Raw genomic sequence first — 14,609 nt, 5'->3', positions numbered from 1 at the left:
AGAAGTGGATTTGTTCATTGTATGTTCTAATGTAAAAGAATAATTTGTTTCTTGCAGTAGGATTACCCATGGTTCCTGAACTTTTTATACTGTATTTTGGGGAGAGTTATTTTGCCTTTGAAGACCTATGCAGCTGCTGCCCCCTCCTGCAGCTTGTTGTAATTCAAACTTGTCAGGAATCACTCAAATAGAAGGTGGCGGGGTTTGGGGGTGTGGTGTGTTGGGGAAGGTGCTGTTCATCAAATAATTGCTGGTTGGATAACTAACTGTTTCTCCCCTTTGTCCTATACTGAAAAAAATCTGAAGTAATTTCCAGTTGTATCGTGTACATTTCATGGTTGGATACTTCCATTTGATCTATTTGTGATTTCTCTCTCTCCGTTCTTTCCTTTTACCACGTATCTCATTTCAAACCCTAATGTCTCCCCTGTAAGCTGCCTCAGTTGTTTGAATGCCACCTTGTGAGTTACTGACCGCGATTGAACACTACGTATTTGGTGAGGTCTGCTAGAAGCGCTGTACATTACCTCCCAGATATATGTTTTACCACTTTGATTATATAGATCAGTATAATGGTAAGTATGTGTATGGCTTTTTATTGCTCATGTAGATGTGCTGAATGTTGAAGTTGCTATTTGGTCTTTTACTTTAGCCTTAGCTGTTTAAGAATCATTGATATGATATCTAGCTTACCCCATGGATATATCACTTTGGGTTTGTGTATTTGCTATGCTTTCAGTTGTCTGTTCTGATTCCATTCTGATTCTTAGTTCGTTATTATCTGCAAATTTGACCAGATTGTGCAGTATACGTCCATTCCAAATGATCTGAATTTGACTATCATGATCTTAATACTAATCCCTGGACATTTCACGAGCTAATTATCTCATGTACACCATGGTGCAGCTGCTGTTTTAAACATAGCAGTAGTTTTTCAACTTCAGCAGAGTTATAGAGTACTACGGCATGGAAACAGACCCTACTGTCCAACTCGTCCATGCCAACCACATTTCCCTAACTACACTAGACTCACTTCCCTGTGTTTGGCCCATATGTCTCTAAACTTTGCCTGATTGTGTACCTGTCCAAATGACTTTTAAATGTTGTGACTGCACCTTCATCCACCACTTCCTCTGGAAAAATGGCATCTGGATGAGTACCTGTGTAGGAAGGGTTTAGAGGGATATCGGCGAAATACTGGCAAATGGAATTAGATTAATTTAGGATATCTGGTCAGCATGGACAAATTGGACTGAAGAGACTGTTTCTCTATGAAACAACGCTATGACTCTAAGAAGGGACCTTAAATTACCTGTGCCATTTTTGTTATTTTTTTAATATGGTTAACATACTAAACAGTTTCCAATCCACTGTCACTTCCCATAATAGTTTTGTGCTTCACAAACTCTTTCACTAGTCTGTTTCAATATTTTTGAGATAAATATCATCCATCCATTTTAATTCATCGTTTAAGTTATGAAATTTACTTGCTTTACTTATGTTGATAGTGACTTCTCTTTGGATCGTGTTAAAGAACGTTATCATTCACATTTAATGATCATATACTGGTACTTGATTTCAAATGTATATGAACCTTTATTAGAATTGTAAAATAATAAAACAAAGAAGGTCAACTGGCCTCTCCTGCTCATGACATCTCTAAGCTGGAACTATCAAATTAATCTCTCTGCACTTCTTTTAACCAAAGCCGTAAAGATTTTTTCCTTTTCAGTATTTAGGCTGTGCTTATGGGAGCATGAGTAATAGCCATGAAATCTCTGGAGTAATTTGAAATAAAGAGTGATGAAAATGGAACAAACCATTAAAAATAGAAAAGCAAATATATGTGAGGATAAAATAACTATTAAATAAAGTAGATTTTTTTCATAATTTTTCAAAATCAGCTTTAAATTGTGTTTGCGTATGTCCACATGAAAAGAATCAGAGATTAGCATGCGCAGTCAGAACTTGTAATTGGATGATTATTGTCAGTAGACACTCACTCTCATTTATCTAATACTGTTTTGAATGTTACTACTGAATGTACTTCCAGATCAAACATGTTGCATCTGGAAAAATGTGTAATAAAGCTTGACTGAGAGCCCAGACGTCCATTAGAAGATTCAAACAGCAGAATTCCAGGGAGGGCATTGGATTGACAGATTCGGCTTTCTGTTCTATCACTTCAACAATTGTTTACACAAGATAAAGAAATTTCAAGTTCTTGCATTTTCAGACATTGATATTTTAAGTGATCTGGTTGATTGACACTTTTATTGACGTTTGGTGAGTAGTGATTTCCAAGCAAGGCTAGAGTTATGAATGACTCATTTTCTTTATGTGGCACATCTAGTCATTTGGCTTCATTGGTCCTATGCAATAGGTGAATGGGCACGGAAATGCCATAACTTGTTATAGTAGGTATGGGGAGCCATGGTGGAGGCATAGATGGGGCATAGACGTGTGTGTTAGGGTGAAGGCTAGAGGTACCTATAGTTTTTATTATAACTGGGATGAAGTTCCACAGCACTGGAGTTGGCTTTTTAAACGACCTGTTTAAACACCTTCTCAGGAGCACAAAAGCTGACATTTCGGGCCTAGACCCTTCATCAGAGAGGGGGATGGGGAGAGGGAACTGGAATAAATAGGGAGGGGGGGGAGGCGGACCTATTTATTCCTCACTCCCTCTATCCCTATTTATCCCAGTTCCCTCTCCCCATCCCCCTCTCTGATGAAGGGGCTAGGCCCGAAACGTCAGCTTTTGTGCTCCTGAGCTGCTGCTTGGCCTGCTGTGTTCATCCAGCCTCACATTTTATTATCTTGGAATTCTCCAGCATCTGCAGTTCCCATCATCAGTGTTTAAACACCTGTTAGCTCCTGTGGTAGTTTCTGATCTGTTTCCAGAGTCAGGTAGCTTGACTCTAAACTGCACCCACCTCCTCACGATAAATATTGTACTTTTGGAGCCTGTTTTCCTGGGGATCGTGGAATCGGCAATCTTCCCAACTCCTGCTACCCACCTTGAAGACAAAGATCCATCTATTGTCACTGATCTTTGTCCCACATAGTGACTAACCAGCTTTATTATCGCAGTCAGTGTACTTACATACACGTATGTTAAGTTTATCTGGAGCTCATGTTTTACTCCAGCTCTTCTTTCTGCTTTTCTGATTGTTTAAAATATTGAAATAGTTCCTTTTTAGTTAACTTCTCAGTTTGCAATTTCCTTTCAATCTGGAATACCTCCATGGATGTACTTTTTGTTACAGAGCAATTTAAATAGATTTGTGATACTATAGTTTAGAACTTTAAAGTGAGGTAGTGGAAAAGTTGGAGGTGGGCCTAACTTTGCTTGGGTGCATCCCACTAGAGTGATTTAACAGCTGTCTAGGCATTACTTGACAGTAGGCAAGACTTTGTATACAAGTCCAGCCAGTAGTGCACGCTAGATTTGGAACAACATTATTCCTTCTGACACATCATTTGCTACAATGTTCTTTAATTAAGAGCTTGCATTTAAATTTCAAATTCACCTATTAATCTTAAAGTGATTCACAGCAAATTAATTTCTGTTGAAGTGTTATTTTGTAGGTTGTGTCAACCAGTATGTCCCATATTGTAATTGTGGAACCTTACAGTGAGTAATTTTCAATTAATCTATTTTGATGCTGGTGTTTCAAGAATACTTGTTGATCAGGACATTAGAAGAACTCTCCACTTTGAATAGTATCATCGGAGATAGAGCTTTGGTTTAATATCTGAAGAAAAGCCCAGATTTAAACAAATGCTGCAGTGAGGGTGTACTGATGCTGTAGGGTGATGAAGTGTCAGCGCAGATCAGATGTATTGGAGTGGGGCTTGAACTCATGACTTTGACTTGGAGTGACTTCATTGAAACAGACTGATACTTGACTATTATCTTTTCTGTCAGCTGTGGGAAAAATGTAACACGCATGGAGATTGAAATTTTTGTATTATTTTTTTCCATCCGTAGTTAGTTAACTATTCAGATATTGCATCAATATTCAAGAAGTTCAATACTATTCAGGATAGAGTAGGCAGTCCTTAGGCATCTTACCGACTGCTTTCAGCATTTATACCCTTAAATAGTAATGCACAGTGACAACAGTGTGTACCATTTACAAAATGCATCAAATGCAGCAACTTGCTTACATTTATTCTACAGCATCTTCTAAATCTGCGACCTCTACAGAAGGTCTAGGCCTATAGATGCTGGGGAGTACCACCGTGCAAATTCTCCTCCAAAGTGTGTGCAATTCTGGCTTAGGCCTATATCATTATTCCTTAACATCATCTAACGGCACTGTGTGTGTCCCTGCACTCCAAAGACAGGAGCAGTTCAAGAAGGCAGCTCACCAGCACCTTTTCCAGGGCCACTAAGGATAGGTAATAAATGCTGGCCTAGAAGTGAAACCCATTTCCCATGATATTTTATAAATGTATGAAGAGAACAAGGAAAAAGGAGAACTTACCAAATCTATTTTTGGAATTTTATTAGTGCAACTAAACTTATCGAGGCATGACGTTGAATTAATTTGTATAACTTCATTTAAAATACGTCATGCTTATTTTGTGACATCTGTATACAGTTTTTTTTGCACCATACCTCCTGCACAGTGTGTTAATATTGTTGTCGTGGTTATGTCAATACTGGGTTATCAATTTTTTTTTGGCATCATGATGCTTGATGACCATCTCCAAGTTTGTCAAGTTGAGGAATTATTAGGGTGCAGCTAAAGTAGACAAATTATTTTATGAAGGTTCCCCTTATCTTTTGTGAGTCTACCTGGAAGGAAGTTTCTTGTTGGCATATTTTTTCTGGTTTTATTGGCTAGCTCATCTTTTTTTTGACATTCTTGCTACTTGAATTCTATTGAGAGATGTAATCAAGATGAAGGCCAAAAATAATATAGATGTAGTAGAATGCTGAGAGCTAAATATGGAGCTATGAGAAAAGTTTGAGGATTAAGTGGGAAATTGAACTAAAAATACAAAATATTTTAAGACTACTTTGAAGGATATGGGAATTAAATATATTCCTATGAGAAAAGCTTTTTTAAAAAAAACAAGTTTGGCACCATAGTGGCTGATTAAGGGGGTTCAAAATAACTGCAGCATAAATAATTTTATTTCTGGAGCCAAAAAAGTAAGAGGATTTTACTATTTACTACAATATTTTACTATAGAGCAGCATGGCTCAGTGATTAGCACTGCTGCCTCAGTGCCAGGGTTCGGATCCAGCCTCTGGTAACTGTCTGCGTGGTGCTTGCACATTCTCCCTGTGGCTGCATGGATTTCTGCCAGTTGTTCTGGTTTCTTCCCACAATCCAAAAATGTGGACGTTAGACAGATTGGCCATACTAAATTGCCTGTAATATTACAGACATGCGTAGGCTAAGTGAATTAGCCATGTTAAATGCAGGGATAAGTTCGGGGGCTGGGTGGACTATTCATCGGAGGATCAGTTCAGAGTTGATAGGCCGAATGGCTTCTTTATGCTCTGAAGGATTCTATGATTAGAAGTTGTTCAAAATTACTTCAGTGCAGAATTGAAAAGGTTCAACACACAGCCTATCAAAAGAAAATTATCTTTTGAATTTTACTGTTTAGACCTGAACAGAATTTTGTTAATTTAAAGCAGTTGGATTTCATTGGTGACTAATTTCTGATGTGAAATGAATGATGCAGTTGCAATGCACAGTTGAATCGGGGATTAGTGGCCAGGCCTAATTTGGGCCTTTGGGCTTTTCTAAACATTCTGAAATGGAGAATCGGTTCCAAATCATCTTCAGGCCTTTCATTTACATACATTAGAAGGCTACTCTTTGCTTTCTCTCCTTTGTTCCTTTCTTTGCAGTGCATTGCAGACTTGTTTATCTTTGCTCGTACTCAACCTGTTGTGATGAAATTATCCATACAAGCAGGAAAATTCAGACAAAGTGATCTGTCTAAGTTGAAACTATAATGTTCAACTTGCGTGACTCAGTAGGCAGTTAGGATTATTATACTACATTGTTTATATCACCTATCTTTTCTGATCACTGTATCTTCTATATAATAGTTTCCATGTCTTGTAGCTAATTTTGTTTTTATTAACTTCAAAATTCCACTTCAAATAGTCTGCCAGACCTTGTGAAGAGAGTCTGAAAGTTAAGGTGAAATTGATTTTATCTCATGCATTGCCTCCATTATTTTTTCTTTTTGTGATGCCCAAGTGGTCATTATTTTTGTTGCAAGCCTCAATTGTGATTGTTGGTAGGATATTCTACTGTTGAGGCAACACAGATTATACTGCCTTTGTGTGACATTCATCAGCATATATTCCAAGTGTAGTTTTAGGATAATGAACAAAAGTGTGAAGCTGGGTCATTTACCTACCGCCACCTCAATGACACGATTGCATAATTCTCCACTTTCCTCAAGCTCAATTCATTCTTCACCTTTTCTTTTAATCTGTTTTGGCATTTTACTCCTTCCTCCATTGCAGATCAGGTCATCGTGCCCTTCTCACCACCTCAACTCATCCCAACTCTCCATTTTTCCCTCCTAGAATCATACAGCACAGAAACAGACCCTTCAGTTCAACCATTCCATGCCAAACATAATCCCAAACTAAACTAGTCCCACCTGACTGCTCCTGGCCCATATCCCTCCAAATCTTTCATATTCATGTACATATCTAAATGTCTTTTAAATATTGTAATTCCACCCACATTCTCAGGACACTTGTTCCATACATGAGCCAGCTTCTGTGTTTTTTAAAAAAAGTCCTTCCTTTTTTTAAAAAATATTTCTTCTCTCACCTTGAAAATGTGTCCTCCTGTCTTGAAATGCCCCATCCTGGAGAAAAGACATCTACCATTTAACTCTATCTGTTACCCCTCATTGTCTCATAAACTTCTATATGTGGCCTCTCAACCATGCAGGCTCCAATGAAAAAGTCTCAGCCTCAGTTTAACACACTTTTTACCCTTTCCTTTCATAGATTCTGCCTACATAAAAGTAACAGTTTGACTAATTTACTGAATGTTTAATTTGGAGTAGATCCATGTTTATGTATATTAAGCACTACTTTTATGAGTAAAACTTTTGGGAGGATTCACATTTCTGATATGATTGTGAATGTGAACTTTAATTTGTTTTCATTCCATTTTTCTTTATGCCTACATTTTGAAAGACTTTTAAATGATATTCAACATGAATGAAATGTAAAAATTGAGGGAAAATTTCAGACTTTTCAAAAATCCATTACCTTAGTCTTTCTCACAAAAAGTTTAAATGTAAGAAAATGTTTTTCAGAAGATGAATGCAATATATTATTTCTCTTCTAGTAATGGCAATGTGCTGGAGATCCACAATGGGTGTTTTACTTGGGATAGAAATTCTGACAAATCTGTACTTCAGGATATCTCAGTAAAAATTTCCAGAAGCAAAGTTACCGTTATAATTGGCAAGGTAAGATTTATATCTATAAATCTTTTAATAAGTCAACAATTTTATGTATGTTTTTAAGTTGATCATGGAAATATCACATTAGGCTGATTTTTGCAAGTTGAGGCTGAGACCAACAAGATGATAAACATATCTTGATGGGGGTGGAGAAGACATGGTTGACAATTTGAGTTGTTCAAATAATGGATTTCATCAGATAGATTTAGAAAGGCTGTTCTTTCTTGATGGATCCAGAACACAAGGGCACAATTTCATCAGAGAAAGGCCATTAAGAAGTATTTTTTTCATGCAAAGCAAAGCAAAATCTATAATTGCTCTCCCATTACCCCAGAAGATTATAGATCAAATTGAATGTTTAAGACTTGCGTTTAATAGAGTTTTTGTATATAGGGGGTCAAAAACAAGCAGATTAAGGGTGATAATAAAATGTGCGGCTGGATGAACACAACAGGCCCAGCAGTATCTCAGGAGCACAAAAGCTGACGTTTCGGGCCTAGACCCGTCATCAGAGAGCTCTCTGAAGGGTCTAGGCCCGAAACGTCAGCTTTTGTGCTCCTGAGATGCTGCTGGGCCTGCTGTGTTCATCCAGCCTCATTTTATTATCTTGGATTCTCCAGCATCTGCAGTTCCCATTATCACAGATTAAGCGTGATCTAGTTAAGTGACACACAGCACCTCCTCCTGTCTTAATCCCCTTTCATCTCCCATGATTCTATTCTCTTGACACAATTGACCTTCTGGTCCTTGGGAGCTGACCTGGGGAAGGGGAAGAGTGTTCTGAAATAAATAATGAGAGGGGGGAGGCAGATAGAAGATGGATAGAGAAGAGACAGACCGGTCAAAGAGGCGGGGATGGAGCCAGTAAAGGTGAGTGTCGTTGGGGAGGTCGGGAGGAGATAGGTCAGTCAAGGGGGCAGGATGAGGTTAGTGAATGGGAGATTGGGGGGGGGCGGGGCTTGAGGTGGATAGAGGGGATAGGTGGGAGGAAGGACCGGTTAGGGAGGTGGGGACGAGCTGGGCTGATTTTGGGATGCAGTAAGGGGAGGGGAGATTTTGAAGCTTGTGAAGTCCACTTTGATACCATTAGGCTGCAGGGTTCCCAGACAGAATATGAGTTGCTGTTCTTGTGACTTGTTTTTTCTTCCTTGTTATTAAGGTCTTTGAATAGTCACTTTTTATTTAATTACTTTGGTATCTGTGAATGGTTTCTTCTGGTTTCACAAAGAAATTACTGTTGAGCTTCCAATGCAATCTTCAGCTCATCAGTTGTCTTTGTCCAAAAAATATGGTTTAAGTGAAAGCTGTTGTCGATTTTACTATCCATTGTTGTATGTCATTCCAAATTACCCTTTTTTTAAACTTGAATTTCATATAAGGCAAGCACCTATCTTTTACAATTGTGAACAGAAACTTCTTTTCTGTTCTGCATGAAAGCTGTATAGTTTTGCTTTCTCTCAGATGGTCCAGGTTCATCACTCCTCATCAGCGCTTCACCTTATAGTTTGTGACATCACTCTGCTGCTGGTCACGCTGCTTTCAAACATGGGGGTCACTTCTGTGGTCGCAGTTTATTTCCAGGGCACCTGGCCAGCTTGTGTTGCTTGGATATTGAATGTGGAGTGTGCTTTTATTATTTCTTCATCCTGCATAGACCTATTAAATAAGCAGCTGAAGGAAAATAACTGCAGGTCCATTGAGAATTAGCAGACTAGCAGGACTAACTGAGCTACTGTTGCAGAGTCCACTTGGATGCTATAGGCTGCATACCCTTTTATGCTTCTACTACAGTAATATACTGGCTTCATACATCAGTTTCCAGTCTATTTCTTCATTTATTTACGTTGCTACAATAAACTTGCTTTACCCAGCAATGATGGTCCATCTGGAGCAAATTGAAACATTATGCATTAAACTGGTAAAGTCTGTTAAGTGTGTGTACTTTTAGCTATCGGTGCAGCTTCCATAAGCGAAAGTCACGTGTGATAATCCATGCACCTGCAGTGAGGGAATGCAGACAGTGGGACTGACTGTCTGAGACTCTGCCATCGACCAGTAATGTTGAAGACCTTGGCAATAAATGATAGAGTTCCGTTGGCTTTCCCAATTACCTCTATGCTAACTTTCTTTAATTTATGCACAAGATACCCAGATTCCTCTGCGTATCAGTGTTCTATATGACTCACCATTTTGATAATATGCAGCTTTTTTATTCTTTCAACCAAAATGGGCCACTTCACATTCTAATATTGGAGTCTATTTGTCATTTGCTTTGATATTCTGCACACAATGATCAATGTCATCATGCCAATAGGGGCATGACTTCTGGTTCTGGTGTTGCTGCCGTGCATGACCCTCAACAATTATAGAAGTAAGATAATTAGAGGGAACGTTGCTTGTGTCCTCATCGTTACTTTCCTTTATTTTTGCGATATCAAGTTTAGAAACCCTACCTTCCAGCCCTTCATTAAAGTCATTTTATAAATTATGATCAACTGAGGTCCCAGCAGCTGTATCTGTGGCTGACCATTCATTACATCGTGTCAGCCTGAAAAGTCTCATTTGCACCTATTCTCTGCTTCTTATTAGCCAGCCAAACTTTTTCCCATTCCAATATCTTACCTCCTATATACAGCTTTAATATCCTGCAAAAACCTTTGATATGACATCTTATGCAAACATTTACATTATATAAGTACTACTCAAATCTTAACTCTCTCCGCTCTTGTTCAATGGTATTGTCATCACTGAATCCCTAACGATTGATATTCAGGGGGTTAATATTGACCAAATATTTAGCTGGACCATCCTTTAAATGTTATAGCTGCTGGAGCAGATCTGTGGCTGGAAATTCTATAGTGATTAGCTCAAAAATCCTGACTCTGTCAAACCTGTCCATCATCCACAAGGCACAAGTTAAGAGTTTTTGATTGAACAGTTTCCACTGGTCTCGATGATTGCAACTCCAATACTGAAGGAACTCAACATCATTTGGGATAAAGTAATCCACTTGATCAACATTAATCTAAAACTTGACATATTTGCTCTTTCCATGACTGGAATAGCATGGCAAAACTGTGGGCGATATACAAGAATCACTGCAGCAACTTGTCAAACCCCCTTCACAAGCACTTTCCAAAACCGTGACCTTTACGACTTAGAAGAACAACAACAGCAGATGCATGAGGACAATTAGCATCTGCAAGTTACCCTCTAAGCCACTCACCATCCTAACCTAGAACTACATTGTTTTTTCTCACTGCTGCTGGGTCAAACACCTGGCATTCCCTTCCTCACAGTACCTGGAGAAACTGCAGCGTTTGAAGAACAAAAAGGAATGTTCAACGATTGTTGGCTTTGCCACCAAAACCCACGTAATATGCAAAGAATTATCTTCCATGTTAAACTGGGTCTGATTTTCAATGATCAGAGGTCTCCAAGGTTATGTGGATCAGGCAAGAAAGTGGAGTTGAGGCTGCAGTCTGGTCAATCATGATCTTAAGGAATGGCAGGCTCTATGCTCTCCTCCTTCTATTAGTTCTGCTCTTGTAGAATAATAAAGAAAACTGTATTAATGAACAATTGAACAGACTTGAAAGTCTGAATGATCTAATTTCCTTCCTTTTTATATTCACTTCAGGTTGGAAGTGGAAAAACATCATTAATATCTGCCATATTAGGAGAAATGAAGACTGTCTCTGGCCATGTGGTGTGGGCGTCAGCCAATCAGCCCCTAGCATATTGTGCACAGGCAGCATGGCTGAGGAATGCCTCCTTGCAGGATAATATTGTGTTTGAAGAAAGTTTTGATGAAGAACGTTTTCAGACTGTGATCGAAGCTTGTGCTCTTCAGCCAGATATTGATATTTTACCAGCTGGGCGACTCACAGAAATTGGTGAAAAGGTTAGTACACTGACAGAATAATTGTGTACATACAAACACTTGGAATTTATTTGTATGTCACTTCCTCATATTTGATGGGGAAGTGTCAGAACATTATGTAGAATTTTTAAATATGCTCTAGACATTTTGCATAAAATTAAGTATATTTGAAATTTTGATTGAAAATATTTTTGTACCATTTAAACCAGCTGAAGTTGTACCTTTCTTTAAAAATTAAATGATTATATCCATTTGTTGAATAATGTATAGCTTGATTGTTTTTAATCGCTCAGTGGTTTCAGCTGATTTGTAAATCCATAGAGCTTGAATCTTGTAGTTTATCAATTGCAACTTGACCTTCTCCACATTACAGCCTTGTAAAATATAATTCCTTTGCAGTGAATGAAAAGATTACAAACCAGGCTTCTGTAATAAATTGCTTTTAAATTGACATTCTACTCCCTAATTTTATGCGCAGCAGTTTTAGGTTTTGTACCACTTCAGATAGCAGAGAAATTTCATATTATGTGACTTTTCATTTGAAATCTATCAGAAGCTTTTGAGATGTAATGACATTGATGATGAAGTAATATTTCCCTGTTTATTAATTTTCATTTCATCCATCCCATCTGCAAAGATGCTGACTTACTAATGAATGGCTGATTGGTCTTTGGCAACTCCCCAGTCACATGTCCCGAGTGAGGCAAGAGATTGTTTGCTGGCAAGCCATTTGACCACTGTGGAGGACAGAACTAGCAAAGCCAAATGGTTTCTTCACCTAAAATCTTCGTACTTATCTACAGGATTTTCTGGATTACAGGCAGGAGCATAATCGCTCATTTTGTCCTCTCTAATTTTGAAATACTGAGGTAAATACCCCCACCATGAGCCATACGCTAAATAAGGTCCATCCTGAGTTATACAGTTAAGCTATACACTGAATAAGCTGGCTAAGTGATCAGGCCGTCCCTAATTAGGTTAAATATTTACTCCTCAACAACACTCTTAAATTGCTTTTCTGTGGTGTTTAGAAGGTGCCTTAGGTCTTTTGCACTTTGATCCTCATGTCTAAAATATGTAAATCAACCTACAACATGAGTTACAAATCATGGGTCTTTCTTTAATTGTGAATTGTTTCCTGATTAGAATATTAGTAAAGATGTGCATCATCCAGAAACTGTTAATATTTCAAACAAACCTAGTTTTTTCTTTATTAAATCCATTAGGTTTATTTTTGTTTTCCAGGGTATTAATCTGAGCGGTGGCCAGAAACAGCGTGTTAGTCTTGCAAGGGCACTATACTCAAGGTATAGATACATTTTTCCTGTTGGTTAATTATGATGGCAGACATTAGCTGATAGTTAATATGACAGATGGATTCACCAGGTGTCTACTTCCAGAAAGGAAAAGTACCTGTTTGGAAGTTGTAGGCTCTTGTTATTTGATTTTCTATCGACTCAAGCTTTTAAAAAAATTGCGTCTATGATTTCCAGGTACATGTTGCCTGTGAGCGCCACTCCTGATTAGGGAAACAGCTCTATATTCAAACTGAAATCCAAAATGGATGTATACTACTTCACTTACAATTTTATAAAAAGCTAAATTCAGTGCTTATTATGAAAAATCATTCACATTGATTTAATCATATCTGATGAAAGTTAGTTGCTATTAAAAATTCTAACAATGAAAGGTATTTACTTTGAGATATGGAATTTGACTTTTCAGATTTTAGATTTTATTGTCATGTGTATTCAAGTGCAGGGGTACAGTGAAATGTGTATAACGTCACCACACAAAGCGTCATCTTAGGTACCCAGTTACCAAGGTACAAAAAAACTTGGGTACAGAGTAAAAGAGAAATGAGAGTTAAAAAGTTAGGTATTACTTCGTAGAATAGTAGAAAAATAACGGAAAAGGTAATAATTTACATTAAAGTCTTTTGTAGTTTAAACTAGGGTAGAAGAAGGAATAAGTTATAAGTTGTCTTTAAAGCAGTCTTTAATGAGTCCTCTGTTTATCTTGCTCTCTGGGGAGACCTCAGCTGTCTGATCTTGATGCCAATGTCGTTGCCGCAAATACCATCACTGCTGCTGCAACTAAATTATTCACACAAAGTTACTTTATGCATACCACTTACCCTGTGAACAATTAATATTGATGAAATGGGCAGCTGGAATTGCATATATTTTACTATTTTTAAATGTTTAAATTTGAGAGAAATTTTCAAGAAATAGTATTTTCCTGACATTTCCTGGCCATCAACTAAATACATAATAAAATATCAACTGTATTAAGATTTTTTTCCTTCAATTTCACAAGACAGACTTGTTTCATGAAAAACTTGCTTTGACTTTGTAAATCTATAGAACAAGCTTTTTTGAGGGACTGCATGTTGAAATGCCATATAATTTGAGTGAAAATTAGATGATTTCTTTCAGATATTATTTTTGGATGTAGTAAATGAATAATTATGAAGTGACCAATGGTAAACGTAGAAGGCTTTGGAGGAAAAGGTGAATTTGAACTTAGGATTCCAAAAGATTTCTTACTTCCATTTATAACTACAGGTGAGGTGCCTGATTTCGGAGGCTAATGTTTGTAACTTTGTTTAGAACAACAAAGAACAAAGAAGGCTACAGCACAGGAACAGGCCCTTCGGCCCTCCAGGCCTGCACCGATCAAGATCCTCTGTCTAACATGTCATCTGTTTTCTAATGGTCTGTGTCCATTTGCTTCTTGCCCATCCACGTACCTGTCCAAATATATCTTAAAAGACGCAAACGTGTCTGCGTCTACCACCTCCGCTGGCAACGCATTCCAAGCACCCACCACCCTCTATGTAAAGAACTTTCCATGCATATCTCCCTTTAACTTTCCTCCTCTCACTTTGAACTCATGACCCCTAGTACTTGAGTCCCCCACTCTGGGAAAAAGCTTTTTGCTGTCCACCCTGTCTATACCCCTCATGATTTTGTAGACCTCAATCAGGTCCCCCCTCAATCTGTGTCTTTCTAATGAAAATAATCCTAATCTACTCAATCTCTCTTCATAGCTAGCACCCTCCATACCAGGCAACATCCTGGTGAACGTCCTCTGCACCCTCTCCAAAGCATCCACATCCTTTTGGTAATGTGGCGATCAGAACTATACACAGTACTCCAAATGTGGCCAAACCAAAGTCCTATACAACTGCAACATGACCTGCCAACTCTTGTACTCAATACCTCGCCCAATGAAGGAAAGCATGCCATATGCC

The 14,609-nt window shown here is 38.1% G+C and overlaps 2 protein-coding genes across 6 annotated transcripts in view; one reads left to right on the top strand and one right to left on the bottom strand.

Moving 5' to 3' along the window:
• Window positions 1–14,609, bottom strand: part of LOC125451689 (uncharacterized) — a 217,046-nt gene that overhangs the window by 12,369 nt on the left and 190,068 nt on the right. The window lies entirely within an intron of this gene.
• Window positions 1–14,609, top strand: part of LOC125451688 (ATP-binding cassette sub-family C member 8-like) — a 156,669-nt gene that overhangs the window by 91,334 nt on the left and 50,726 nt on the right. For all 5 annotated transcript variants that reach the window (XM_048529168.2, XM_048529167.2, XM_048529169.2 and 2 more), the window contains 3 exons: window positions 7,353–7,476; window positions 11,111–11,374; window positions 12,599–12,660. In XM_048529168.2, coding sequence (XP_048385125.2) covers window positions 7,353–7,476; window positions 11,111–11,374; window positions 12,599–12,660 — 450 coding nt within the window. The remainder of the gene's footprint in view (window positions 1–7,352; window positions 7,477–11,110; window positions 11,375–12,598; window positions 12,661–14,609) is intronic.

This window comes from Stegostoma tigrinum, chromosome 5 (assembly GCF_030684315.1).
Source record: "Stegostoma tigrinum isolate sSteTig4 chromosome 5, sSteTig4.hap1, whole genome shotgun sequence".
NCBI classification, from domain to species: Eukaryota; Metazoa; Chordata; class Chondrichthyes; order Orectolobiformes; family Stegostomatidae; genus Stegostoma; species Stegostoma tigrinum.
This window is presented reverse-complemented; position numbering and strand designations above follow the sequence as displayed.